At 39.1% G+C, this 27,394-nt stretch overlaps 5 protein-coding genes and 1 pseudogene across 6 annotated transcripts; 5 read left to right on the forward strand and 1 right to left on the reverse strand.

Moving 5' to 3' along the window:
* The first annotated feature begins 1,814 nt into the window (after positions 1-1,814).
* On the forward strand, positions 1,815-2,225 carry LOC135474109 (histone H3). Its single transcript, XM_064754123.1, has one exon. The coding sequence runs from the start codon at positions 1,815-1,817 to the stop codon at positions 2,223-2,225; it is 411 nt and encodes a 136-aa protein (XP_064610193.1).
* A 2,703-nt stretch (positions 2,226-4,928) lies between these two features.
* LOC135462539 (histone H1-delta-like) lies at positions 4,929-5,519 on the forward strand. Its single transcript, XM_064739768.1, has one exon. The coding sequence runs from the start codon at positions 4,929-4,931 to the stop codon at positions 5,517-5,519; it is 591 nt and encodes a 196-aa protein (XP_064595838.1).
* A 2,348-nt stretch (positions 5,520-7,867) lies between these two features.
* LOC135474126 (histone H3) lies at positions 7,868-8,278 on the forward strand. The gene has a single exon (XM_064754147.1). The coding sequence runs from the start codon at positions 7,868-7,870 to the stop codon at positions 8,276-8,278; it is 411 nt and encodes a 136-aa protein (XP_064610217.1).
* Positions 8,279-11,928: 3,650 nt separating this feature from the next.
* LOC135462550 (late histone H1-like) lies at positions 11,929-12,483 on the forward strand. Its single transcript, XM_064739779.1, has one exon. It carries the CDS (start codon positions 11,983-11,985, stop codon positions 12,481-12,483), a length of 501 nt encoding a protein of 166 aa, XP_064595849.1. The 5' UTR covers positions 11,929-11,982.
* Positions 12,484-14,337: 1,854 nt separating this feature from the next.
* LOC135474098 (histone H3-like) lies at positions 14,338-25,988 on the forward strand. Of its 2 annotated transcripts, none has more exons than XM_064754112.1 (3): positions 14,338-14,725; positions 21,117-21,134; positions 21,813-21,973. In XM_064754112.1, the coding sequence occupies exons 1-3, from the start codon at positions 14,338-14,340 to the stop codon at positions 21,830-21,832; spliced, it is 426 nt and encodes a 141-aa protein (XP_064610182.1). In that variant the 3' UTR covers positions 21,833-21,973. The 2 variants fall into 2 exon arrangements, with proteins under 2 accessions (XP_064610182.1, XP_064610173.1); XM_064754103.1 differs by lacking the exon at positions 14,338-14,725 and adding an exon at positions 22,915-25,988 and having other exon boundaries at positions 21,113-21,134; positions 21,813-22,022.
* LOC135482291 (histone H1, orphon-like) lies at positions 17,425-17,980 on the reverse strand (annotated as a pseudogene).
* Positions 25,989-27,394: the final 1,406 nt, after the last annotated feature.

The following is a 27,394-nucleotide window of genomic DNA, read 5'->3' on the forward strand; positions in this document are numbered from 1 at the left end:
GAGACATTTCAAGGTGTTTACTTTCCCTACCAATCAATGAAACAACTATTTTAACTCTAGCTATACTTTGGGCATATTTCAGTGGGATTTTAAAGCTGATGTCGTGTACATCACTCATTACAATTTTATGGAAGGTTTTTCACTCAGCGGGTATAAGCGCGGACTGGATGTCAACATCTATATCAGCACCATGACTTGAGTGCCAGACATTCAAATGGCCGGTAAACCGCCCCTTCGCCCCTCACAAAGTGTCGCCACTTACCCGACAATTCAGCCCACCTGCAACCCTGTCCTCACTATATTCATTCAGCCCACAAGTTACCCACATTTCTGCCCAGCGGGTCGTATCACAATGAAAAGCTGGATCACCCTGCCGCTGCGGGCAGTAAGAAGTTTTGAATAAATTTTCATGAATTACATAATAGCCAGTCAAAGGAGAGAATGTCCAATAAGCAAACATTTGTATCATACACGTAGACTAGTACAGTACTAAAATATTATGTGTCTAATAAACAAAAAGGGAAACATACGACATGGGTAACTAGACCTCTACAACATCGACTCGTATTAAATTGTGTCTACTTTGTGGTTACAACAAACTCAATGCTGTGTCTGTGTAGGGGCTTCGTTTCAAAGCTTGGTCAGTAAATGTCACAATACTGACTATAGCAAGGTATAAGTACACGAAAAAACACAAGAAATACTCAAAAATATGGCATACAAAATTTCCCATTGTATAACTAAATGGCTACAATTGGCATCACCTTCTGTACCGGAAAGGGCATTTCATGTTTTAATATAACTTGTAAGCTGCTCTGTCAATTCTTTGGTTAACTCCAGTGGATTTGGTATATGCTCTCTTATCCCTTATTTTAATTAAGAAAAACATAGTCAAATAAATACACCATAACAACGTAATTAACATAAATACACACAAAACATGACGAAGATAGGAACATTAATGGATGGAAATATTAAGAAGAGTGTAACACAGTAAGTTTAAGATAAGTAACTAACAGAAAAGTCTCTTACACGTACATGAGCGTGCAGGACAAAATTGTGGATCGACTCGACGCAAACATTTACATACACGCACGAGAAAAAACGATTAAAGACACTTTTTGTCTCAAAAAAGTGCGATTTTAACTAGATGAACATTATACATTGCTATTGCTGATGACTTTTATTAACCTACTCATTATTCTAAGCCCTTTGCATATTCAGACTTTCTTTAAAACTCTATATAAAAGGCCTCAGTAGGTGAAATTAATGAAATCTTCAAAATTTTTACTAATATATCTGCAGTTCATGACTTTATGGATATTTTTCTAAGTTGTATGAGTTACAAGTAATTTGTACTATCCCTTGACAACGTCATACATGTATATGCATACATGGGATATAAGATCCCTCAAGAACCTCATCACTGATATGGTAAACCTGGTTTTAATAAACCATCATTTCACCTCAATTTGAAGAATATTCAGCCAGCAATCAACCAAAGCTGTGGTAGTCTACTAACAGACATCCCTTTTTGCTAATCTTGCTTTCCTTAATCCAAGTTTGAGTTTACAAGCTATAGGAGGATTCTAATTTTCTGGCAACTGCTAACTCGCGCCTAAATTGACCAATCAATGTGCTCATTTTTCAGCCAATGAACAATACGTAAAAAGAACTAATCACCTACAAGCGCGCCATTAAGACAACCAATGAGATGAAGTCACGTACAAGTGACAGTGGTTACAAAAGCCCAGGTATTCCACTCTGAGGTCACACTTGATCCAAAATTGTAGCAGATCACATCATCCGACGACATGGCCCGTACAAAGCAGACTGCCAGGAAATCTACAGGAGGAAAGGCTCCCCGAAAACAGCTGGCCACCAAGGCAGCCAGGAAGAGCGCCCCAGCCACCGGTGGTGTCAAGAAACCTCACAGATACAGGCCCGGAACAGTGGCTCTCCGTGAAATCCGTCGTTACCAGAAGAGCACTGAACTTCTCATCCGAAAACTGCCCTTCCAGCGTCTGGTGCGTGAAATCGCCCAGGATTTCAAGACTGATCTACGTTTCCAGAGCTCTGCCGTGATGGCTCTACAAGAGGCCAGCGAATCTTACCTGGTAGGTTTGTTTGAGGACACAAACCTGTGCGCCATCCACGCCAAACGTGTCACCATTATGCCCAAGGATATCCAACTGGCCAGACGTATCCGAGGAGAGAGAGCTTAAATCTCACGGAATACTCCCATTCTCTTCCAACGGCCCTTTTCAGGGCCAACCAAAACCTCGAAAGAGTCTTTCTGGTCTGAGCATAATCTAGATCTTATTTCCCTGTAACAATACAAGTAAAACCTTTACTGCCGGGAACTCACGTCGAATATTAGCTATGACTGATGGGAGACCTCAGGAGGTGTACGTGACTAATGTGGGACACAACTGAACATGGTTAAAATGCAGGTTTTAAGGTTATTTCAACCATTAGGTGGAAGGCGGTGGATTATTATTACCCAGATTACTTCAATCGAAAACAGACTAGCAGAGCACAAACAGGTTATGTACCATAAGTAAAGTAGGAGCCGTGGGTATGAAGTTCCACCTGTTTACTGCCACTATGGATAAAGTTTTATCTATACAAATATAAGAATTGTTACATGGTTAACTCGGTATTTACTCCGTGTATGTGGAGATGTGCCCAGCAATGCTGGCTTTCTAGACAATTATTACTGCACACCTTTATGGGTGCTCCTAAACTGCACTCCTGAATTATGAGTCCGCAAAATATCTTGTGCGAGTTTTAGTGCCAAAGCAAAACCTGTAGAATTTTTGTATTCAGGCCACTGTACAAGGTGTATAAAAATGGAACCGAGTTATTCTACTGATGTCGCTATTCGCTGTGTTAATACCTTACAAAATCTGTGTAAAACATAGTTTTTGTTGGTTTCTTATTGATTGGCTACGGTATATTTGTTCTGCTCTATTGCTTAGCGAGAACTATATTGTGGACATATATTTACAAAATGAGTGTTGTGGAAATAAAAACATGACTGAAAATTGAAACAAAAATCATTTTTATTGAGAGACACATATATACGCATGCCAGCAATATGACTTTGTCATTTACGTCAGTTTTCCGTCAGAATTGGAGGGCCCTGGGTAAACCACAGAATTTTGGCCAGTTAGTCAGAAAATTTCTTACATGTGACTTTTGAACTAGCATCTTGTGTGTACAAATGAGCTGAATAAGAACAACCGAGAACAGTAGAAACACTGAATAGTACAAACACTGTAAAATGGACATCTAATTGAGAAGCCACTAACGTCATATGTCTTCCATATAAGACAGTTGTTCCAAGACAAATACATACATGCATAATAAAATTTAAGGAGAAGGAAACTTAAAAACATGACAGTATAGGCTGAAAGGAGCACATTTTTTTCTATCTGGTGGTGCCTGCCACGTAATTTTGTGATTTTTCCTCGCTATACGCGTTAAGCCTGAAAACGGCAAAGCTGGCATAAATCGCAGAGTCCATCGCGTCCTCAGTCTTTAACGACCTGTAATTTAAGCTTTTGGTGTGTTGCCTCTCAGCCAGTGACAGTCGTTAAAACTGCCGGCTTGTTCGTGTAAACTCGGAACCTACGTCCAACATTCCAGCTTCCCGATCGTCAAGTGGAAAATGAACTGTACTGTTCGCTACCTTCTGGAAAGAAGAATTCCACCGGAAATGTACGAACTATATTTTGGCGGTTTCCGACAGCAATTCTCCTCCTAATACAGAACACTTCCGGACTAGTTCTTAGGCAAAATGGAGTCGCTCACAGCGAATTTTGGCGCTGACTCTATTTATAATTTATCAACATGAGGTACATATTAGATTTTTTATGGCATGCACCTGCGAGGAAATACATACTCTGTTTTGCGTTTTCTTCTTTCAAACAATTGCTCAGAAACAAATATCCACATGCACAAGCTAGAAGCTTTCAATTGAAAAGAGAAGTAGTTAAGAGAGAAATAAAAAATAAATTTGAGCAAAGAGTCCATGACTGATCTGTTCAGTAAAAAAAATTACAACTGTAAGTTGAAACACAAAATAATTGTTTCAGGACAATTATATTTCAGGAATTACATTTGCTACACGTAAATCCATTTAAGCATTGGATGCATTGGGGGCATATGCTACATCCGTTACCTATTATATAAACAAGGCTGATTTCTTGATATTCAGAAACAATTTTAAAAACTTGTTGTTTCATTCATGTTTGCGTTATATCTTAATTCAGTTTATGTTCAATAGTCTTTGTTTTTATATTTAAACGGTAAATTTGTCAAAAGACATCATTCACTTTATTACACACGCTATGGTAAAATTATCAAAGGCTATTACCTCAAACATGGGTCATAGACTAGCTAAAAAGACTCACAATTTTTGAGACACATCAAAAACTAATCAAAACTGTGTCAATTTTTGCATAAAATTGCTCTCTATATTTTGGCAATTGTTACCTAAGTCCTTGTGAACAAGAAACCTGTTCTATAAAGAGGTAAAAATGATGGGAAATGAAAGAAGATAGATACTTTGTTTTGCTGTTTGTAAAAATGGTCACTCCAGTCTCTCCTCAATACAGATTTCCAGCCCCACAACTTTCAAATTACTCAAATAGTCTGCATAGATATCTGGCAGGGCTTGTCAAAAAACAACTGCTAATACAGTTTTGTAATTCTGGGCAACAACTTCGGATAAAATTGAGAATTTGTTATCGACAACAAACACAAATTTCCATTACATGTGGCTTGTAAGCCCTCGTTCCCGCCGATGCTCTCTACGCGGTCCGCGCTCGGCTTATGTACACCAGCTGCTCAGTTAACACAACACAAATTACCCAAGTGTGAGATAGCCAACACTACAGTGCATCGTCTACTGCCGATTCATCATGACTGACGCAACTCCAGCTCCCGTTGTCCAGAAGGTAAAGAAGGTCACCAAGCCTAAGAAGCCAGCCGAACACCCGAAATACAGCGAAATGGTGGTAGCCGCTCTCAAGGATCTAAAAGAGAGAGGTGGATCATCTAGGAGCAAGATCTTGAAGTACATCGTCACCAACTACAAAGTGGGAGACGAGAAGACCGTTAACACACACCTGAAGCTTGCCCTGAAAAGTGGCGTCAAGTCTGGTATGTTGAAACAGACTAAGGGTACCGGTGCCACAGGATCTTTTAAGCTGGGTGGAGTCGTCAAGAAAGCCCCGGCTAAGCCAAAGAAACCTGCCATCAAGAAACCAGCTGCCAAAAAGCCAGCTACTAAGAAGACAAAATCGCCAAAGAAAGTCACAAAGAAACCAGCGGCCAAGAAAACAAAATCTCCGACCAAGAAAGTCACGAAGAAGACGAAATCCCCGAAAAAGGTTACCAAGAAGCCGGCCTCTAAAAAGCCAACGAAATCTCCGAAGAAAGCCGCAGCTAAAAAACCCGCTGCCAAGAAACCAGCAGCGAAAAAGCCTTCAACCAAGAAGACAAAGGCTTGAACAGTTCCATCTGATTATATCTTCTCCTTAACGGCCCTTTTCAGGGCCAACCAAACCTTCCCAAAGTGGTCTTTCATTCTAATACAGCACTTTTCTTATTTGCACATTGTATATGAAGTTTCCTGGCGACAAACATTTATGTGGGGTATGATCTGTAACAAGAACCCTTTATGACGGTGCATCTTTTTATGGATTTACCAAATCATCATGACTGTTAGCTACCGTTATCTCTCATATTATACTGATACTTAGAATAGTATAACTACTTTTTCCATTTCTCTCCCTCACTGCTGATATAGTATACACTTACTTTATATGTTAAAATTAAGGCGCTGACTCGATACATTACAAGAAATGGGCCATGTACTAAAATATGGGCGCATATCTAATTCAACTTCCAGAACAGCCTTTTCTGATTAACATTAAACGAACAAAGCTTTAAACGATTTAAAAATGAGATACACATTATAAAATTATTAACATTTGTCTCTGATTAAGCTGTCTATACAGACATTTCAAGGTGTTTACTTTCCCTACCAATCAATGAACAAACTATTGTACCTCTAGATATACTTTGGGCATATTTCAGTGGGATTTTAAAGCTGATGTCGTGTACATCACTCATTACAATTTATGGAAGGTATTTCAGTCAGCGGGTATAAGCGCGGACTGGATGTCAACGTCTATATCATCAGCATGACTTCAATGTCAGACATTCAATAACCCGGTGAACCGCCCCTTCGCCCCCCAACCCCTCACACATTGTGTCACCACTTCCCCGACACTTCAGTCGACCCGCAACACGGCCTTCACTATTTTCATTAAGCCCACAAGTTACCCACATTTCTGCCCAGCGGGTCGTATCACAATGAAAAGATGGGTCACCCTGCCGCTGCGGGCAGTAAGAAGTTTTGAATAAATTTTCAGTGAATTACATAATAGCCAGTCAAAGGACAAGAATGTCCAATAAGCAAACATTTGCATCATACACGTAAACTAGTACAGTACTAAAATATTATGTGTCTAATAAACAAAAAGGGAAACATACGACATGGGTAACTAGATCTCTACAAAATCGATTCGTATTAAATTGTGTCTTCTTTGTGGTTACAATGAACTCAATGCTGTGTCAGCGTAGTTGGGCTTGGCTTCAAAGCTTGGTCAGTAAATGTCACAATACTGACTATAGCAAGGTATAAGTACACGAAAAAACACAAGAAATACTCAAAATATGGCATACTAAATTTCCCATTGTATAACTAAATGGCTACAAATTGGCATCACCTTCTGTACCGGAAAGGGCATTTCACTTTAATATAACTTGTAAGCTGCTCTGTCAATGCTTTGATTAACTCCAGTGGATTTGGTATATGCTCTCTTATCCCTATTTAAATTAAGAAAAACATAGTCAAATAAATACACCATAACAACGTAATTAACATAAATACACACAAAATATGAAGAAGAAAGGAACATTAATGGATGGAAATATTAAGAAGAGTGTAACACAGAAAGGTTTAAGATAAGTAACTAACAGAGAAGTCTCATACACGTACATGAGCGTGCAGGACAAATTGTGGATCGACTGGACGCAAATATTTACATACACGCACGAGAAAAACGATTAAAGACACTTTTTGTCTCAAAAAAGTGCCATTTAACTAGATGAGCATGATACATTGCTATTGCTGATGACTTTTATTGGTCTACTCATTATTCTAAGCTTATTCCATATGCATACTTTCTTTAAAACTCTATATAAAAGGCCTCAGTAGGTGAAAATTAATGAAATCTTCAAAAAGTTTTACTAATGTATCTGCAGTTCCTTAAGATTCTGGATATCTGTCTAAGTTGTGTGAGTTACAAGTAATTTGTACTATCCCTTGACAACGTCATACATGTATATGTATACATCGGATATGAGATCCCTCAAGAACCTCATCTCTGATATGGTAAACCTGACTTTTAATAACACGTCATTTCACCTCAATTTGAAGAATATTCAGCCAGCAACCAAACTGACTAACTTAACCAAAGCTGTGGTAGTGTACTAACCGACATCCCTTTTTGCTAGTCTTGCTTTTTTCAATCCCAAGTTGGGTTTAAAAGCTATAGGAAGATTCTAAATTTCTGGCAACTGCTAAGCGCGCGCCTAAATTGACCAATCAATGTGCTCATTTTCCAGCCAATGAACGATACGTAAAAAGAACCAATCACCCACAAGCGCGCCATTAAGACATCCAATGAGACGAAGTCACGTACTAGTGACAGCGGTTACAAAAGCCCAGGTATTCCACTGTGAGGTCACACTTGATCGAAATTTGTAGCAGATCACATCATCCGACGAAATGGCCCGTACAAAGCAGACCGCCAGGAAATCTACAGGAGGAAAGGCTCCCCGAAAACAGCTGGCCACAAAGGCAGCCAGGAAGAGCGCCCCAGCCACCGGTGGTGTCAAGAAACCTCACAGATACAGGCCCGGAACAGTGGCTCTCCGTGAAATCCGTCGTTACCAGAAGAGCACTGAGCTTCTCATCCGCAAACTGCCCTTCCAGCGTCTGGTGCGTGAAATCGCCCAGGATTTCAAGACTGATCTGCGTTTCCAGAGCTCTGCCGTGATGGCTCTACAAGAGGCCAGCGAATCTTACCTGGTGGGTTTGTTTGAGGACACGAACCTGTGCGCCATCCACGCCAAACGTGTTACCATTATGCCCAAGGATATTCAACTGGCCAGACGTATCCGAGGAGAGAGAGCGTAAATCTCACGGAATACTCCCATTCCCTTCCAACGGCCCTTTTCAGGGCCAACCAAAACCTCGAAAGAGTCTTTCTGGTCTAAGCATAATCTAGATCTTCTTTCTCTGTAACAGTAAAAGTAAAACCTTTACTGCCGGGAACTCACGTCGAATATTGGGTTTCGTAACGCGTTTTCTAGCTAAGAATACCTGCACTAATTTTTGTATTAGGTGAATTATTTATTTTATTTGCTTGGTGTTTTACGCTTATACGATAGCAGCCGGGTTTTATGGTGGAAGAAAGCAGAACACGGAGGGAACCCGCGACCAAACCCTCAGACTGCAAGCCAACGCATTTACCGATCTGTCGGTTCCTAAAGATGTACACTTTCTGACACTTTCTGATAAACACCACCTCCCCAGACCAAACCTAAAGGTCGCTTGGGTTAAAACGAAATATTTCAGCAACTAAAAAGAATTCGACCAGTACAGTAGGCATTGACCATTAAATATATCTGTATTATAGACGAAGGGGGTAGAGCCATATGTATGTATCTGTCACACCTATATAAAATCAGCTGAAATATAATTAATTAATCAATTAATTACCTTAATATATAAAAGTTATGTATTGGCGGTGGGAAATTAATACCTGCTGGAAGAAGAGAGTTGGAAATAGGGAGGAGATGCTGAGTTCAGTGATCGTATTGTCTGAAGGTGGGAATCTGGTGTCTACAAAAATACTATTTTATTTACATAAGAAAAGGAACAAGGCAAACATGATGAACTGGAAGTATTTGCCCGCTTTATCGTAAAATCTACCATGACGACTCTGAGTGAGGATCCCACACGTAAAATATCATCGACGTTTTATTACCAGTTTGAATAAAGGTGATATTGAAGTAAACTTGTAGAACGGTCGAAAGTTTAAATATGGGTGTCAAGTGGGACAGTCATATACCAAACATCGCCTAACTTTGAGGGTGAATTATCGGAAAACAAATTTCCAAAACAACGATGAACACAAAAGAACTATGAAAGTATATACAGTAAGAAATTATAGGATGGATTAGAGAAGTAGTGCGCCGTTTTCATTGACGCATGGTACATGCAAGTATAGAGCATGGTAATAGCGTGGACTGTAGGGTATTAATACTTATACAACATGGGTAATAATTTATGGCTGGCTATGGAGATAGAATCCTGCTGACAATGTGAAATTACTGAAATTAGTCAAACAAGTGAAAAGGGCAGAATGAATTAGACGTAACATGTTGCATAAAAGCGAGGAAGGGCATTGGGTGCTTTTGCCAGGTCGAAGTAAGGGGTGAAATGGATTTTATTGTATTAAGACATCAATACGAATTTCTAGCGACCTGGTTATCCTGGCTTGATTACGCTCATTGTATTATTATATAGGTTTCTTTCTTTATGAACCAGTCATTCTGTTGGGCATTTGGCAGCATTCGTGTGAAGGAGCGGAGGGGTAAGGAAGGTGGGTGTCTGGGTTCCTATGTGTCAGACACGACCCCGGCCGGGCCATGCTGTGATAAGTTGATGATTTACAAGATGACATCCAGACTCTGCACTTATACCCACATAGGGAAATATATACAACTTCCCCAAAGTGTAATTATTTCTGTACGCGACATTAACTGTACAAGCGATCTGCCAAAAGTAAATCTTTTAAGTGCAATTGTCGTGTTCACGTTTATGAGAATCAAAACTAAAACAACCCACGTAGACCGATGGCCCCAGATGGTTGATTACATGACAAAGGCTTGTCATTTTACAGTTGCATTTCAGCAATGTGTATTCATTAAAGGGTAAAGCTTGTGTAAAGATAATGATCCGATTGTCATTAAGATTATGCAATAGGGAACCTGTATGCTATGTCGGTACAGTACTTTAAGAGGAGTTGCGCAGACAAACTCAGAATTCATGGAATTATTACGCTAAAAGGTCCTAAATCAAGGTAATTAGAAAAATAACTATGTTTTGTGGCAATCACACGACATAGAAAAACACAACGGGCAGCAAAATCTCCCCATACAGTTGTGTTGAATCTGTCTGTGCGTGAAAGTCTACAGATAACCTGAACAACAATATCCAATTGTAGAAAGAATGTGGAATAGAAAAGGCGCAGTTGAAAAAATTATAAAATAGGATAAAGTTAAGACGTGCAGCCTAGAAAGAAAAGGCAGAGCAGCGATAACGGAGATAATTGACAAATGGTCATACGTAACCGGTGAAATAGAGGATGTACTAACGAAACGTACATTCACCGAAAATTACCCCCCCCCCCAAAAAAAAACAAAACAAAACAAAAAAAACCTTTAACTGAAAGACGATTATTCTACACAAGCAAAGAATATGACTTTACTTTATAGTTGTTCATATCGGTTTTATGGGTTGGGAGAGCAGGCGTGCACGAGGTAAATCACCAAACTTTGGCGACTTTCTAACTTTCCCTCACGTGACGTTTGTACGCATAAATTGAATAAGAATAATTTTACCCAGTAGAAACACAGTGGAGTATACATTATGAAATTCAGAATTCCACTGCTGTCATATGTATGTGTTTCCATAAAACGATAGTTTTATCAAGATATATAAGTCCTTGCAGAATAATAATTGCTAGAGTTGTCTTTATTCAGAGATAAATATCCACATGCATAAGCCACACGTGTTATCAGAAATAGAGAAATAATTTAGACAGAAGAAAATAACGGGAAGTAATGAGTTCAGGATTGATCTCTTCACAAAACCAGATAAACAATCGATAATTCTACACAACAATAATTCAGCAAATTCTTTTAAGTATTACAGTAAGATTTGCTAGCGGTAAATCCGTTTAAACATTGGGGGTGCTGAGGCATATGCTTTATCCATGTAAAACCTAACTAGACTGGGTGATTTGCTGAGATTCTGAATAAAGTGTAAAAACCAGTACAAAACCTGTTATATTTCCACTTAATCTTTATACTTCATGTTAATTCAGACTATGGTCAGGGGAATTTGTCTGTATAATTGGTTAAAACACATGATTCACTTTATTACACCTCCTATGAGACAACAACCAAAGGCCATCCCTACAAACACAGATTTTAGAAAAGTTCCAAATAACGCCAGAGTTTTGAGAAACACTTCGCATGATTCATAAAAATGTGTCAATTTCCCCTGCAATTTGCACGTAATAGTTTAGCAATTGATATCTGAATCTTAAAGCAAGAGGAACTTGTTCAACAAATAAATAAAAAAAGCAGAAATAAGAAAAGATTCATATATAGCTTTGCTGTGTGTAAAAATTGGCTCTTATGTCACTGTTTAATACAGATTTCCAGCCCCACAACTCATAAAATACTCAAATCTTCTGCGTAAAGGTCTGGCAGGGCTTGTCAGAAAACAACTACTGATTAGGTTTTGTAATTCTGGGCAATAATTACGGGAAAATTTGAGAATTTGTTATCGACAACAAACACAAATTTCCATTACATGTGGCCTGTACACCCTAGTTCCCGCCGATGCTCTCTACGCGGTCCGCGCTCGGCTTATGTACACCAGCTGCTCAGCGAACACAGCACAAATTATCCAAGTGTGAGCTAACACTACAGTGCATCGTCTACTGCCAATTCATCATGACTGACACAACTCCAGCTCCCGTTGTCCAGAAGGTAAAGAAGGCCGCCAAGCCTAAGAAGCCAGTCGAACACCCGAAATACAGCGAGATGGTGTTAGCCGCTCTAAAGGACCTGAAAGAGAGAGGTGGATCATCTAGGAGCAAGATCTTGAAGTACATCGTCACCAACTACAAAGTGGGAGACGAGAAGACCGTCAACACACACCTGAAGCTTGCCCTGAAAAGTGGCGTCAAGTCTGGTATGTTGAAACAGACTAAGGGTACCGGTGCCACAGGATCTTTCAAGCTGGGTGAAGTCGCCAAGAAAGCTCCAGCCAAGCTCAAGAAACCCGCCGTCAAGAAACCAGCTGTCAAGAAGCCATCCGCTAAGAAGACAAAATCGCCAAAGAAAGACACAAATAAGCCAGTCGCCAAGAAGCCCAAATCTCCGACCAAGAAAGTCACGAAGAAGACGAAATCTCCGAAGAAGGTTGCCAAGAAGCCGGCGCCTAAGAAGCCAACGAAGTCTCCGAAGAAAGCTGCAGCTAAAAAACCTGCTGCCAAGAAACCAGCAGCGAAAAAGCCAGCAGCCAAGAAGACAAAGGCTTGAACTCTACCATCTGTTGATATCATCTTAACGGCCCTTTTCAGGGCCAGCTTAAACCTCTCGAAAGTGGACTTTTAATCTAAAGCATTATTCTTATTTGCACACAAAGTATACAAAGTTTTGTGGCAACAGACATTGATATGGGGGTAGTATCTGTAACAAGAGCCTTTAATTTTAACTTTGTAGGTTACACGAAAAGTGTCTACTTCGACTTCCATAGGAGACTTTTCTGGTTAAGTTGAAGACCTTTTAATGAATAATTGACATTCGTCAAGCGGTTTACACATGAAATTAACATCTGACACTGATTAAGCTGTCTATAGAGACATTTCAACTTGCTTTTCTTTCTTACAAATTATCTAAAGCTGGATAAACACACAAACTCTAGTTAGATTTTAACTCTAAACATTTACTTATGACATATCTCAGCAGGCTTTTCAGTAAAGCTGACGTCTTGTACAGTAATCATTACCCTTGATGAAAAAGTAAATGATAACGTGACATATTTTGTATTACTTCCCTCAGCGGGAAACAGTACAGAATGGATGTCACCATCTACATCATGAGCTTATCACAGTATGCCTATGACTTGAGTGTCTGACATTCAATAATCCGATCAACCGCCACACACCCACGCCCCCACTCCTCACCCACGCTAACACCACTCGACCACCCGCCCCCTCCCTGATATCCAAGTCGCCCACATTCCTGCCCAGCGGCTGGTATCACAATGAAAAGTTGTGCCACCCAAGAGCTACCGGCAGTACGAATCTTTCAATGTCAATTTAGTGTCAATTAATTACATAATAGCCAGTCAAAGGACGAGAGTATCCAATAGGCAAATATCCCAGGCGAAAAATCCTAAAATAGCAAGTGTCTAATGAACAAAAGGGAAAACCTGCAATGTTGGTAACTATATCACCACAAAATCGTTTCGTATTAACGTATTCCTTCTTTCGTAGTGACAATGAGCTCAAAGTTGTGCCTGTGGAATTGGGCTTCATTTTAAAGCTTGGTCAGTAAATGTCACAATACAGACTGTAACAAGGTATAAGTCCTACGAATGGCTACAAATTGGTATCAACTTCTGTGCCGTGAGAGAGCGTTTCATGTTTTAATATAACTTCTAAGTTGCTCTGTCAGTCCTTTGGTTAACTCCAGTACATGCACTAGACAAACAATTAAAGACACTTTCCGTCACAAAAGACTACCATTTAACAAGATGAACATTATACATTGTTATTTCTGCATGACTTAGATTACCCTTGACATGATTCTTAACTTATTTCAAACGCATACTTTCTTCAGAATTAAAGAGCCTCATTAGGTAAAAAACATTGGAACCTTATTGGAAAACTATTACTAATCTGGATATCTTTTTGTCGTATGGGCTACAGGCAATATGTACTATCCCCTTTATAGTGTCATACATGAGATATAGAAATCCCTCAAGAACCTCATCTCTGATGTGGTAAACTTGGTGTTTTACAACACATCATTTCCCATCAATTTGGAGAATATAAACTCTTTTAATCAGCAACCAAATGCTGTGATAGTGTGCCAACGGCCATTCGTTTTTGCTAGTGATACTTCTTTAGTCCCGGTTTAGGTTTGCAAGCTAGGGGAGGATTCTAATTTTCTTCCAATTACTACAAGCGCGCGTAAATTGACCAATGAATGTGCTTAATTTCAGCCAATCGTCGATACTTACAAAGAGCCAATCACACATAAGCGCGCCTCTTTTACAGCCAATGACTCGAAGTCGCCCACGTGTACAAAATGTGTACAAAAGCCGAGGTATTCCACTGGGCGGTCACACTTGATCCAGATTTGTAGCAGATCACATCATCAGACGACATGGCCCGTACAAAGCAGACCGCTCGTAAATCTACAGGAGGCAAGGCTCCCCGGAAGCAACTTGCCACAAAGGCAGCCAGGAAAAGCGCCCCAGCCACCGGTGGTGTCAAGAAACCTCACAGATACAGGCCCGGAACAGTGGCTCTCCGCGAAATCCGTCGTTACCAGAAGAGCACTGAACTTCTCATCCGAAAACTGCCCTTCCAACGTCTGGTGCGTGAAATCGCCCAGGATTTCAAGACGGACCTGCGTTTCCAGAGCTCTGCCGTGATGGCTCTACAAGAGGCCAGCGAATCTTACCTGGTGGGTTTGTTTGAGGACACGAACCTGTGCGCCATCCACGCCAAACGTGTGACCATTATGCCTAAGGATATCCAACTGGCCAGACGTATTCGAGGAGAGAGAGCTTAAATCTCACGGAATACCTCCATTCCCTTCCAACGACCCTTTTCAGGGCCAACCAAAACCTCGAAAGAGTCTTTCCTGTCTAAGCACCCCCCTGGCTATTTGTATTAGTTGTATTATTTCTGTTAATGTATTATTTGATTATCTGTTATTTGATTAGTGTTTTACGCCATACTCAGCATTTCACTTATTCGATGGCGGTCAGGTTTTATGTAGCTGTGTAGGCTGTGATTCCATACACTACCACAGCTCTGTCTTGATCCATAAGTACACCTATCTATTTTCTGTGCTGATTTCAATACACTAATGTTGGCCGCCTAATAATGTGTCTGCCTGTATTCATGGCTGTCTCGGCTAAATATACCAGACACATGCCCCCGTGTGATCCCTGGTAAATCCCTACAAACATGAAACTGGTGGAGACTAAATAAATTCGAACTTCACCCGTCAAATAATATGAAATCCAATAAAACGATGGCATGTTTGTTACATTTGTTGTATACAATGCTCCTTACCGAGACAGCCGTTATTCATATATCGTATGTATCAGGTATATACTGACACTCTGAATTAGCCCGTTCAGGTAAAGGTTTACTGCTTGTCGTATCGGTTTATGTGTTGTCCAACTCCGTGTTCCATATTTATTATATATAGCTCGTTCTTTAAACATGTGCCAGCCTATCGTCACTTACACATTAGAATGCGCTCGAGTTTTACCGCCTTCCACAGAAACCAGTCTTAAAATGTTCACTGAATTTTCATGAAACATGATCAACATGCCATGACGAAGTAGACATCTAAAATTTGAGAGTTTTATTTCATGCTATTTTCAAAATTAATAGGTCGAGCACTTCGTCAATTTCTATTTATGTGGCCCCGGGATCACGAGGCCATCTTAGGCGTAAGGCAACATTCCAAATCACTTTAAAATTGTTATTTGAACAAGATGAAAATATTGCTTGAAAACTTAAATCTTGGAAAAGTTACTGTGAAAGAAAGTTCATTGAACATACCCAGTTTAATGATTGAAATTTTGACTTAGAATTTTTGAGCATTCATGCACATAAGGGTCGACAAAAATGCTAGAATGCCGTTAAGCAACAGTTAGTATTGCTTATCCTTGAAACAACAAAAAACGAATAAGGAACAAAATGTTAGAATAGGTTGTGCTGAGATAGAAAGTCTCGGAAAGTAATTCTGTGACATTTTAAGCTCTCTCCTCGGATACGTCTGGCCAGTTGAATATCCTTGGGCATAAAGCCACTGTTCCTGGCCTGTATCTATGAGGGTGTCTTCGCATTTCGCCTATCTAAAATCGATTGGGCGAAATGCGAATAGCGGTCCAGATGGATTAAAGACTCTCACCAGGTATCAGTCGGATTAACACAAGGATTACACATATGGCACTAGCAGAACACAATTATGAAACGTCTGTTACATTTTATTTTTTACAAGTTTATTTTACAAGTCACATGCAACACGAAGAATGGAATAAGTTTGTGAGAAATTATTCATATATGCAGTGACGTATTATTAGGTTTTAATCTAGTGTGACGCTGCATCTGCAAACTGGATGGGAGTTCTCAACCCACTGGTGAGAGCTGGTTTCAAGGAGGAAAGTTTGTCATCAACATTTTGCTACTTTCGCTTTTTCACGGGAGGAAGGGCGCCACTCTCGAATGAGATGAGTATCTTCATCTCGTTTGAAGCCTGTTCCCGGTGGCTGGGGCGCTTTTCCTGGCTGCCCATGTGGCCAGCTGTTTTCGGGGAACCTTTCCTTCTGTAGATTTACGGCCGTTATGTTTTGGGCAGGACATGGCGGCTGATGATGTGATCTGCTGCAAGACTGGATGAAGTGTGAATTCACAGTGGCTTACATTTATATTTTTATATAGTATTTCTTTTCTTTAGAAGATGATTACCGAGATGCAAATTTGGTACGCTGGTATTTGTACGTGTTTTTCTTTCCTTGTTCACTGACACAATGTAAACTTGGGAAAGCTATTTGTTCTCACCCCCTGTTCTTGGGAAAGCTGTTCTTGATGACATTATTCGACAATGAAGACAAGGGTTTGTAGAGAGACAGAGTGTGAGTGTCCTGCCAGGAGTGGGTGTGGCATGGGAACAGACACGGTGAATGAGGGTGTTGGATATTACAGCCAGGAACATGCTGTGATCAGCTGGTGATAAATGTGGTGATATCCTGGGCTATGGATTTAAGTATAGGTACTATATTTCAGAATTTAAGTGTAATGGTTTTAGTACAGTCAAGAGATTAACAGTTCAAGTGGGCTGAAATACATCTCCAAAAATAGTTTGTCAGATTTTCACCCAAAAGTCTTCCGTCTTCATGACGCTTTGACCAGCTGGGAAAGTTCCGTGGATAGAAGATTAAATGACAAAGATTTATCATTTCATAGAGAGGCATGTATGTTTCTAAAATCAAATCTATATCTTGGGACGGATGGTTAAAATAGAATATTAACCTTTACGATTTGAAAAGAGAAGGCTGGTATTGAAAATATCCTTTTCAGACCGCCCATATCTCAACATCAATGTATTTTGTGAAGAAACAGTGTTTACGGTTTAAAAAGAGTGCTTAGATTGAAAGTTCCGTTTCAGGAGTTTTTGGTTGGCCCTGAAAAGGGCCGTTGAATAGAAGATATCACCGGATTGAACTGTTCAAACCTTTGTCTTCTTGGTGGTTGGCTTTTTCGCTGCTGGTTTCTTGGCAGCGGGTTTTTTTTGCTGCCGCCTTCTTCGGAGACTTCGTTGGCTTCTTAGACGCCGGCTTCTTGGCAACCTTCTTCGGAGATTTCGTCTTCTTCGTGACTTTCTTGGTCGGAGATTTGGGCTTCTTAGCGGCTGGCTTCTTTGTGACTTTCTTCGGTGATTTTGTCTTCTTAGTTGCTGGCTTTTTCGTTGCTGGTTTCTTGACAGTAGGTTTCTTTGGCTTGGCCGGGGCTTTCTTGGCGGCTTCTCCAAGTTTGAAAGATCCCGTAGCACCGGTACCCTTGGTCTGTTTTAACATACTGGACTGGACGCCACTTTTCAGGGCAAGCTTCAAATGTGTGTTGACGGTCTTCTCGTCTCCCACCTTGTAATTCGCAACGATGTACTTCAAAATCTTGCCCCTTGAGGATCCACCTCTCTCTTTCAGATCCGTGAGAGCGGCTACCACCATTTCGCTGTATTTTGGGTGCTCGGCTGGCTTCTTGGGCTTGGTGGCCTTCTTTACCTTCTGGACGACGGGGGCTGGCACTGTGTCAGTCATGATGAATCGGCAGTAGAAGATACACTGTAGTATTGGCTATCCCACACTTGAATGATTTGTGCAGTGCCCGCTGAGCAGCTGGTCTACATAATCCGAGCGCGGACCGCGTAGAGAGCATCGGCGGGAACTAGGGCTTGCCGATCAAGTGTAATGGAAATTTGTGTTTCTTACTAGTCATAAAAACCAAAATTTTAGCAAAAATATTAACTTAAATTACCAATTTTTATCTTTTGTTGTTTTATCATATGCCGTGCCATACCTTTAGGCAGAGAAAGTGAAGTACTTTAAGATCTAATGGGTATAAAAAGTGGGTAAAAGTGAGGTAATAGTGATATTTGCAAAACGGAGTGAAATAATACATCAATTTCCCTTGGTCTCCTTTCTTTCTTAATTGCTTTGCGCGTTATTATAAAGTGATACTTCTTGTTTGTCAACCTTCTTGTTCGTAATAAAGTGAACAATATAAGAGGCACTGTCATAGCCAGTAAACTCGCAGTATCAACGATAGTGTTATATTTGGCAAACAGACGCAAGTAACAGATGAGAACCTGCCCCACTGTCACTTTACATCAGTTAGAGTGTTAATTGTATGTTTAATGGGATGACAACACAGCATTTTGAGTAATTTTACACCCGTGAAGAGTAATATATTGCAACAAACATCACATCATCTTGATTTTACCTAAGTTTTGCTCAAGCCATGACGCTCTTGTCACTTTACCTCAGTTAGGGTTTAAATGTCCTTTGAATGACTTTAATGTGCTTGCATGTTAAATGTGATGACAACATTGCATGTTAAATGTGATGACAACATTGCATGTTAAGTAATTATACAAAAGTGACGACTAATGAAATGCAATTAACATCACATGATTTTTCACCCAATTCTATTTATGCCATTGTGCTAGGGGGCGTGCAATTCGCTACTGTTTACACGAACAGTTAGAATAAAACCCTAACTCAGATAAATGGTTATCACACTGTCGTCACTACGCTGTTTTTTTTCTCCTTATGCTGTAACAGTAAGGCTTTATTACATTATATCACTCCACAGATAAAATTATAAAGGCCTTTGACTGTTAATCACAATATAATATGAAAGAAAAAGTACTGACGACAAAAGGTAATTCTTGGGTAACGGATATAGTCTCAGTGCCTCAACCAATGAATATGTACTGCGAGTTTTCTTCGGGTTTTAAGACTAGACTAGCCCTGGCCTTATTGTTGCTATTTTTCCCCTCGTTTGCATATATGTTTAGTCAGCCTGGATATTTGCCTCTCGACGGAAACAATTGTTTGTAATTTTCACCGCCAGTTCATTTTTCTTTAAACAATAATTAAATATATGTTTATTATATGAAGGAAGTGGATGCTGAATTTCACCCCGTCTTACATCTACATTTGTGGCAAGGCAAAGCTATATCCATTCTTTTCTTTTGCAAACGCATGATGTATACATGTCACACTTTGAACGGAAATACTTTCGTAAAATCACAGGGAAAAGCATACAGCCCTGCAGTCGAAAAGGGAAATACGCAACGGCAATACTAGGGCATTCAGAACCCTGTGTCAGAACGACAACAGCGCATTACCAACTCTAATTCGCTTTGACATGATAATAACACTTACATCAGTTCTGATCTGGATATCACACAATGCAGGCTTTGCGTGAATATTAATGTTGTTCATGTACTGAAAAAAATATATACATATTAGATTCGATCATATTTTCCTAATTTGGCGGGCATATATCCCTCTATGAATGATATGATAATGTTTCTCTCAAAGCGCAAGCCTTTTCCCGGGGACATGAGTTCTATTTGTTTTGCTACAAATATATTTCATTGTGAATGTCATCATAAAATTATTGTACGCATCATTATTTGCTCTACAGTCTTAGGCAGATATAGATAGATGTAATAACTTTGATAACCCTCGGGGGCGGTAGACCGAAGTCAATCCTGGGTCAGATCACACCTAAGACCTTAGAAGAGAAAGTTGTCGCTTTCTTGCTTGGTGTTCAGCATTAAGGGGATAATGCAACGACTGGTTGAACCGTATCAGTATAATGGCTCGGGTGGGGCGACTTAATTCCCTGCGGTATATGTCGTCTCAGAGAAGCAGCACTAGATAAAAAACCGGTGGAAATCCGTCCTGCAACAAGAAGGCACATTACACTTACATGCACTCTAAGGACTCTTTCGTCGTCATATGACTAAATAATTGTTAAATACGACGTTAAACCCCAAGCACCTGCTCACTCACTTTGACAACACTTAACTTATGTTTCTACCAAAAATCTTTTATCCAGGTTGCAATCACTGCTTAGTATGGATATGGTTTTATATATAGCAAGAAATCACTTCCCTCTGTAAACACTGATGTTGATATTTATTGTATTTTAACAACCGGTAAATATATGGCGGTAGTGTCTTTGGAACTGTCCTATTTCTAATGCACATTATTTCTACAATTTGCACTTATACCGTCATTCAGGTTCTTTGTAGATTTACAAGTGTAGACCTGGATTTAACCCTCAAAATAGAACTCCGGAAAGATTTTGAAGGCTTTGGCAAAGGTAATAAATGTCCTAACCATGTCTTTAACATGCATGAGATATATGTATATATGTATAGTCCTATATGGTATACTGTCTATGGGTCTGTTTTCATAAAGCAACGGTGCGCATCGACGCACACTCTGTTTTGGTGTGTCATTAAAACCCTGGAGGTTTATATATACCTTCATATTTAAAACCAACGGTAAATAGTAGGCCTACATGTAGTTAGCCAAGAAATCAGGTGCGAACTTTTAAGGATAACAGTCGCTATGTACGAGTCCGTAGACCTATAACGCTTTAAATAACAAAGCTATTTTCATTTTCTGCCCGTATGTGCATGGAATTCCATGATGCATTTTGCTTCATTTAACAAATCCAAATAAATGCATGCAAAAAAAAAAAAAAGACCTTGAAAACAGTTGAACTTCAGAACGTAATCCACGCCTCACGTTCTACAGTATAGGCCCATACTTTGTGGCACCCAAGCAGGAGGCAGCGATGCGCAGCGAAAACAATCATATGATCGTCTTGCACGAGAAGGTGTGAAACGTGGAAGAGGTATCAGGAGAAGGGCTTAAATATTATCCGTCTGTGTGTGAGTTTTCTGTAACAAAAAGTACTCATTTTGAGTATGCATTCTTAAAAGCGCTAGAAGAAAACCTGTCTCAGTGTAAACTGATCACAAACGAACGTGTCTCCAAAGCATAGTAATGAATAGGCCTACTCATGGATGCAGCCGCAACAACAACAACGTATTAGTATTACTACAGCTTGTATGCGGTGCAATGTGGATGTATTGTTTCCGATTATGTACCCCTGCGTGATATTTAGTTCTCATGTCGCTGGGGAAAAGATGTGCATTTATGTTCTTTTATCAAGATGAATCTCCATATAGGTTCCTTCTTAAATGATAGTACACGGCATGAGTAGGTGAAAGCATGTTACGTGAATGAGTTGTTCAAGCTTACTGCAGGACATTACTAATGAGTATGAGAAATTAAGTATATTCATAAAAATTTGAAATATTTTTTGCTTGGAATTTTGGTCTAGTTTGGTTGATGTGGTTACTTTTCGATGTCTTGTGAGATGAGTGACTAAGAAATAATGATCGTACGATTTCACAGATTTAACTGTATCATACCAATACCTCAAATTCTTTAAATAAATGGACCATAATCATGAAGTTCAAATTACATGATGACGGGTTTGCAATTTTCTTTTCCTTTTCTATTGTAGATTCGAATTTGACTGACTGAAATCCTTGCAGTTGTCAAAGTTGTCACCGTTTCTTTAAGAAGTTAACTCATTCTTAAACTGGCAGGTAATCTTTCCTCAAAGATGCCGGGACAATTAACCAGTATTCTACAGGGTGCAGTTGGGGGTATCTTTGTGTTAGCAGGGATAACTAAGGTCTACCCATTTACAAAGGAAATGGCTGCAGATACTGTAAGTACTGAGAGACAAAGCAATACAAAGTTGGTCTGCAGAATAATCTGAGAGATTTAAGCAATAGGCTGTTGTTTTCACACTGTGTTCGTGAGTTTTAACATAGATTTAAAACTAAAATCAGTATGATGGAAAATTTATAAAAAATATTTTGATAAGAAATGGCTGTGAAACACACAGGCCGAATACAGTAGTTCTCCTAAAAGCACAAGTACAGAGGGGGGTTAGCACGCCAGCAAGGCGCGATGACCCAGGAGCCTCTCGCCAATGCACTCATTGTGAGTTCAAGTCCAGCTTATACTGGTTTCCTCTCTGGCTGTAAGTTGGAAGGTCTTCCATGGTCATGGGTTTCCCCTGGGCACTGCCCGGTTTCCTCTCACCATAATGCTGGCCCCCTTTGTAATATTCTTGAGTACGGCGTACAAATAAATAAATCAGGTACAGCATTAAAGGACACATGAAAAGGAACGAGCAAACAAAGATTATGTTTCTGTGCCAAATGAAGAAAATTATGCCCTGGAATTATTGTTAAAAAAATTTCATTTTGGGGGTATTTTTATACCTATTAATTACTCATCTATATTGTGCATATTTTCCGTCATCGGTCAGATTTTTTCAGAAATTATGTCATGGTTGATCTTACTCAGAGGTCATTGAATAAAAGTGTATCATGTTGCTACCCTGTGGGCAAGGTGACATGTACGTGGATACTGCATGGCTTAGTCAACTGCCTCTTATAGAATAACTCATTGACTTAACAAAGATCCTGGGTGCAACACAACACGAAGCCCCGCCCAGGGGATGTTGTAGCTGTTGAGAATTTGAGCTTATTTTAATTATGGTAAGTAAAGTAACAAATAACCTAAATGCATGAATGTGGTGTACTTTTCAGCTCAAGGAATTCACAGCCTTTGCCAAAGTATATCCCACGGTACCCCTAGGTTACCAGCCAGACCCTAAGTTTTATCAGATGTCTCTGGGGATGCTGGAGGTGATTTTCGGACTGGGGCTGCTGACAGGCCCCAGAAGGTGTAAGCGAGTGTGCAGTGGGGGGATGATCTTCATCATGGCAGGAGGAGTGCAGACAATGCTGTGCTTGGGGCGGATAAGCATGGCCGCAATGCCGTTAGCTTTTCTAGGAGCTTTGGTCTACATCTGGATGTCACTGGGGAAAAATGGTGCTGAGAAGAAAAGGCAGTAAAATACCTTCACAGCATTAAAAAAAAAGCATAGCCTAATAAATGTTAAGCTTTTTTCTGATGTGCTGGGCAACTCAGTATAGTTCACGCAAGTAATGTAACATGTGCAGACCAGTTCTTGTCAGCAGAAGAGGATGTCATTGTCCACTTCATGTGGTCAAGCTATTGCCTCATACACATATATCCTACTTCTTCTAAAATTTGAGACAGATATTTTTAGTATTGAAAGTAGAATATAACATTTCTTTACCAACATTTTTGGAAATTAAAGATAAGAGTGTGTTGTCCATTCAATGGTCTAACCATGTGTGAAAAAGAAACTCAATGTTCTTGCTAGAATTACATATATATTGGCGGGTGTTCCAAGTTTTTGAAGAAATAGGGTAAATATGGCCACATGCTGGTACCTGCTTGAAATGGCTTATTTAATCATTTGGCAACAGAAAATCTTTATGCAGTATAAAATATTTGCATATGTATTGGAAAAGAGCAATGTCAGACATTTTGGTGATACACAAAGTACATGTACATTAGGCTATCCTTTTCTCTGTACTTTGGCTAGGTTCTAGAAGGATTATTCTGGAGATTATAGCTAATATTGTTAATCTCTTGATAACTGATCAAGCACAAAAACAACACACTTTTGAAGCCTTCAAATGTTTAAATACATCGAGCTACTGTCCAATTAAATTTACAATTTAAATGTTGGAAATAATTATCAGTATAGAATGTAATATGTATGTAATATATGTAAATTATTTCCATGTAACACTTATGTAATAACTGAATAATATTGGAAAATGCCGTCCTGGGTCATCAGTAGTTGCAGTATTGTTACTACTGAAGCTTTTCGTCTTGTTGGCACGACAGTACATGGGACCTCCTGATAGCAACCTGCGGAAGGTCATGGATTCGACCAGGCTGTGCCTTGTTTCCTCCCACCTTAATGCTGTCCGCCATCGTATAAGTGAAATATACTAGAGTGCAGCGTAAAACACCATTCAAATAAATAAATAAATATTTGTTGGAGCAGGATCTGAGGAGAATTAATACCAGGTATGTTTATTTTTAAATATTTCTCTTATTTTTTTTCTCACCAACAATTGGTCTTTAGAGCTAGAATTTTAAAAAAAATTAGTATATTTTATTTCTATTAGGTATTTTCCCTGTTTTGTCTCGATCTTCCACAGACGATCTATTTTTGTTGATTTTTTCTGCTTCGGCTTTTCTCTATAGAGCAAGATCTTAGAAAATTGATGCGTTTATTATTATCAAATATTTGTTCTTTGTTTTCTCTTCAACAATTGCAGTGTTGTTTTTTAATGTTTAAGAACCTTAGTATAATTTAAGCAGTTAAATGTTTTTAAATACATATATTATAAACTCTTTTAGATCTGCATTGCACATATCTAGCTGCACATTTCATGTGTATGTTCTTTATAATTGTTTTTTTTTTTAATGTTGGTATAAACAAACATGGAATTCATGTGCATGTAATATACCAGCTGTGGATATGTTTGCATATTTTGATATTCAACTTTTGCATTATCATTTACATACGCATCTTACTCAGGTACATGGTATGTGGGAAGGTCTTCCAGCAACCTGTGGATAGTCGTGGGTTTCCGCCAGGCTCAGCCCGGTTTCCTCTCACCATAATGCTGGCTGCCGTCGTATAAGTGAAATATTCTTGAGTACAGCGTAAAACACTAATCAAATAAATAAATGAATACTCAGGTACATGTGTGAAAGTAACAGCTATGGTTGCTCAAGTTTTGTAATCAACCTGACTCAGCCTGAATAGATTTTGTCACTGGCCAATAAAAGAACTTTCTAATTTCATAGTATATTTTACTTCGCTAATATTGAACTGGAAAGGTACAGGTATTTTGTATTTACATAAATAAAGGCATTATTTTCCAAAAAGATGTGCCTATATATGGAATCTACATCTCTTATAGACAGGACTATTTGTTTAGGGACGCTGTATTATGAGACTTGCCTGAAAACAATGTTACTGTATTTCACCTACATGTAAGTTTGGTATGTAAAAAAATCATGGAGGGATATTTGGTAAAAATGCATTGTCGGAAGATCATAAAGATTTTATTAAAATGATACTTTTGATGCCAGCATTAAGTTTTTCTGATAAGAAATTTATCAAACATTACAAATATCTGTTAAGTGGCCCTATAAGGTGGACAAGACAATTATAAATAAGCCAAATGTGTCATTTAAAAAATACTAAACTACTGGTGAAATACAGTATTTGAACATTGGATTTGTTTATTTGGAAATTACTACTAAGGGAAGCAACTCCTGCCATGCATGGCACAGAAGAGCTCTGATGTACCATTCTGTTGTTAGCAGTGACCAGCAGCTCTGTAAGTGTGATTTGTCTGGAGGTCAAATTTTTGACCACCAGTATTTTAACATTTTGTAGGATGTTGCAGCTATTGCGAGTTCACTCTTGTCATTTTACAGGATACATCATTCCCTATCTACAAACCCAATATTTTTGTATATTCACAATTTAGGCTGATCATTTTACCCAAATGGGCAAAATTTGTACATTTATAATGTGAAGTTTGCAACAATATGAGACCAAAAGACTATTTAACCTCTGACAAACTTTTCCAGTCCATCTGAGACAGTCTAGCTTGTAAGCTGCAAACCTTGATCCTTTGTCTGCTAAGTAATTCTTTTTCGTGGCTGTTTACAGATGAAGCAGTAAAGTGGCGCATATTTAAAATGTGTATGTCATACAAGTACAATACAAGTTACTATAGGTCTGGCTACCTCTCTGGTCATAAGTGAGAAGGTCTCCCAGCAACCTGCAGATACTCGTGGGTTTCCCCTGGGCTCTGCTGCTTTACTCCCACCATAATGCTGGCCGCTGTCGTATAAGTAAAACATTCTAAAGTACGTAAGTGCCTAAAGTGCCTACCTTTAGTGTCTAAAACACCAATAAAATAAATAAATGCATTTGTATAATCATTGATAAAACAAAAAAGATCATTTAGATTGTCACAGTTAAGTTATAACACCTGTATATACAGTAAATAACCTTTCTGCTTTAGGACATTGGTGACAAATCCCCTGAAATTGTTTACATTTAATCACCTATCTGCTTTATGATATTTGTGAAAATCCCATGAAATTGTGATTTACTGTAAATCACCTGTCTGCGTATGGTATTTGTGAAAATCCCATTAAATTGTGGTTTACAGTTAATCACCTGTCTGCGTATGGTATTTGTGAAAATCCCATTAAATCGTGGTTTACAGTAAATCACCTGTCTGCTGTATGGTATTTGTGAAAATCCCATGAAATTGTGGTTTACAGTTAATCACCTGTCTGCGTATGGTATTTGTGAAAATCCCATTAAATCGTGGTTTACAGTAAATCACCTATCTGCGTATGGTATTTGTGAAAATCCCATTAAATCGTGGTTTACAGTAAATCACCTGTCTGCTGTATGATATTTGTGAAAATCCCATGAAATTGTGGTTTACAGTAAATCACCTGTCTGCTGTATGATATTTGTGAAAATCCCATGAAATTGTGGTTTACAGTTAATCACCTGTCTGCTGTATGGTATTTGTGAAAATCCCATTAAATCGTGGTTTACAGTAAATCACCTATCTGCGTATGGTATTTGTGAAAATCCCATTAAATCGTGGTTTACAGTAAATCACCTATCTGCGTATGGTATTTGTGAAAATCCCATTAAATCGTGGTTTACAGTAAATCACCTGTCTGCTGTATGATATTTGTGAAAATCCCATGAAATTGTGATTTACTGTAAATCACCTGTCTGCTGTATGGTATTTGTGAAAATCCCATTAAATTGTGGTTTACAGTAAATCACCTGTCTGCGTATGGTATTTGTGAAAATCCCATTAAATCGTGGTTTACAGTAAATCACCTGTCTGCTGTATGATATTTGTGAAAATCCCATGAAATTGTGGTTTACAGTTAATCACCTGTCTGCTGTATGGTATTTGTGAAAATCCCATTAAATTGTGATTTACTGTAAATCACCTGTCTGCTGTATGGTATTTGTGAAAATCCCATTAAATTGTGGTTTACAGTAAATCACCTGTCTGCGTATGGTATTTGTGAAAATCCCATTAAATCGTGGTTTACAGTAAATCACCTGTCTGCTGTATG

The sequence above is a fragment of the Liolophura sinensis genome, chromosome 1, assembly GCF_032854445.1.
Source record: "Liolophura sinensis isolate JHLJ2023 chromosome 1, CUHK_Ljap_v2, whole genome shotgun sequence".
NCBI classification, from domain to species: domain Eukaryota; kingdom Metazoa; phylum Mollusca; class Polyplacophora; order Chitonida; family Chitonidae; genus Liolophura; species Liolophura sinensis.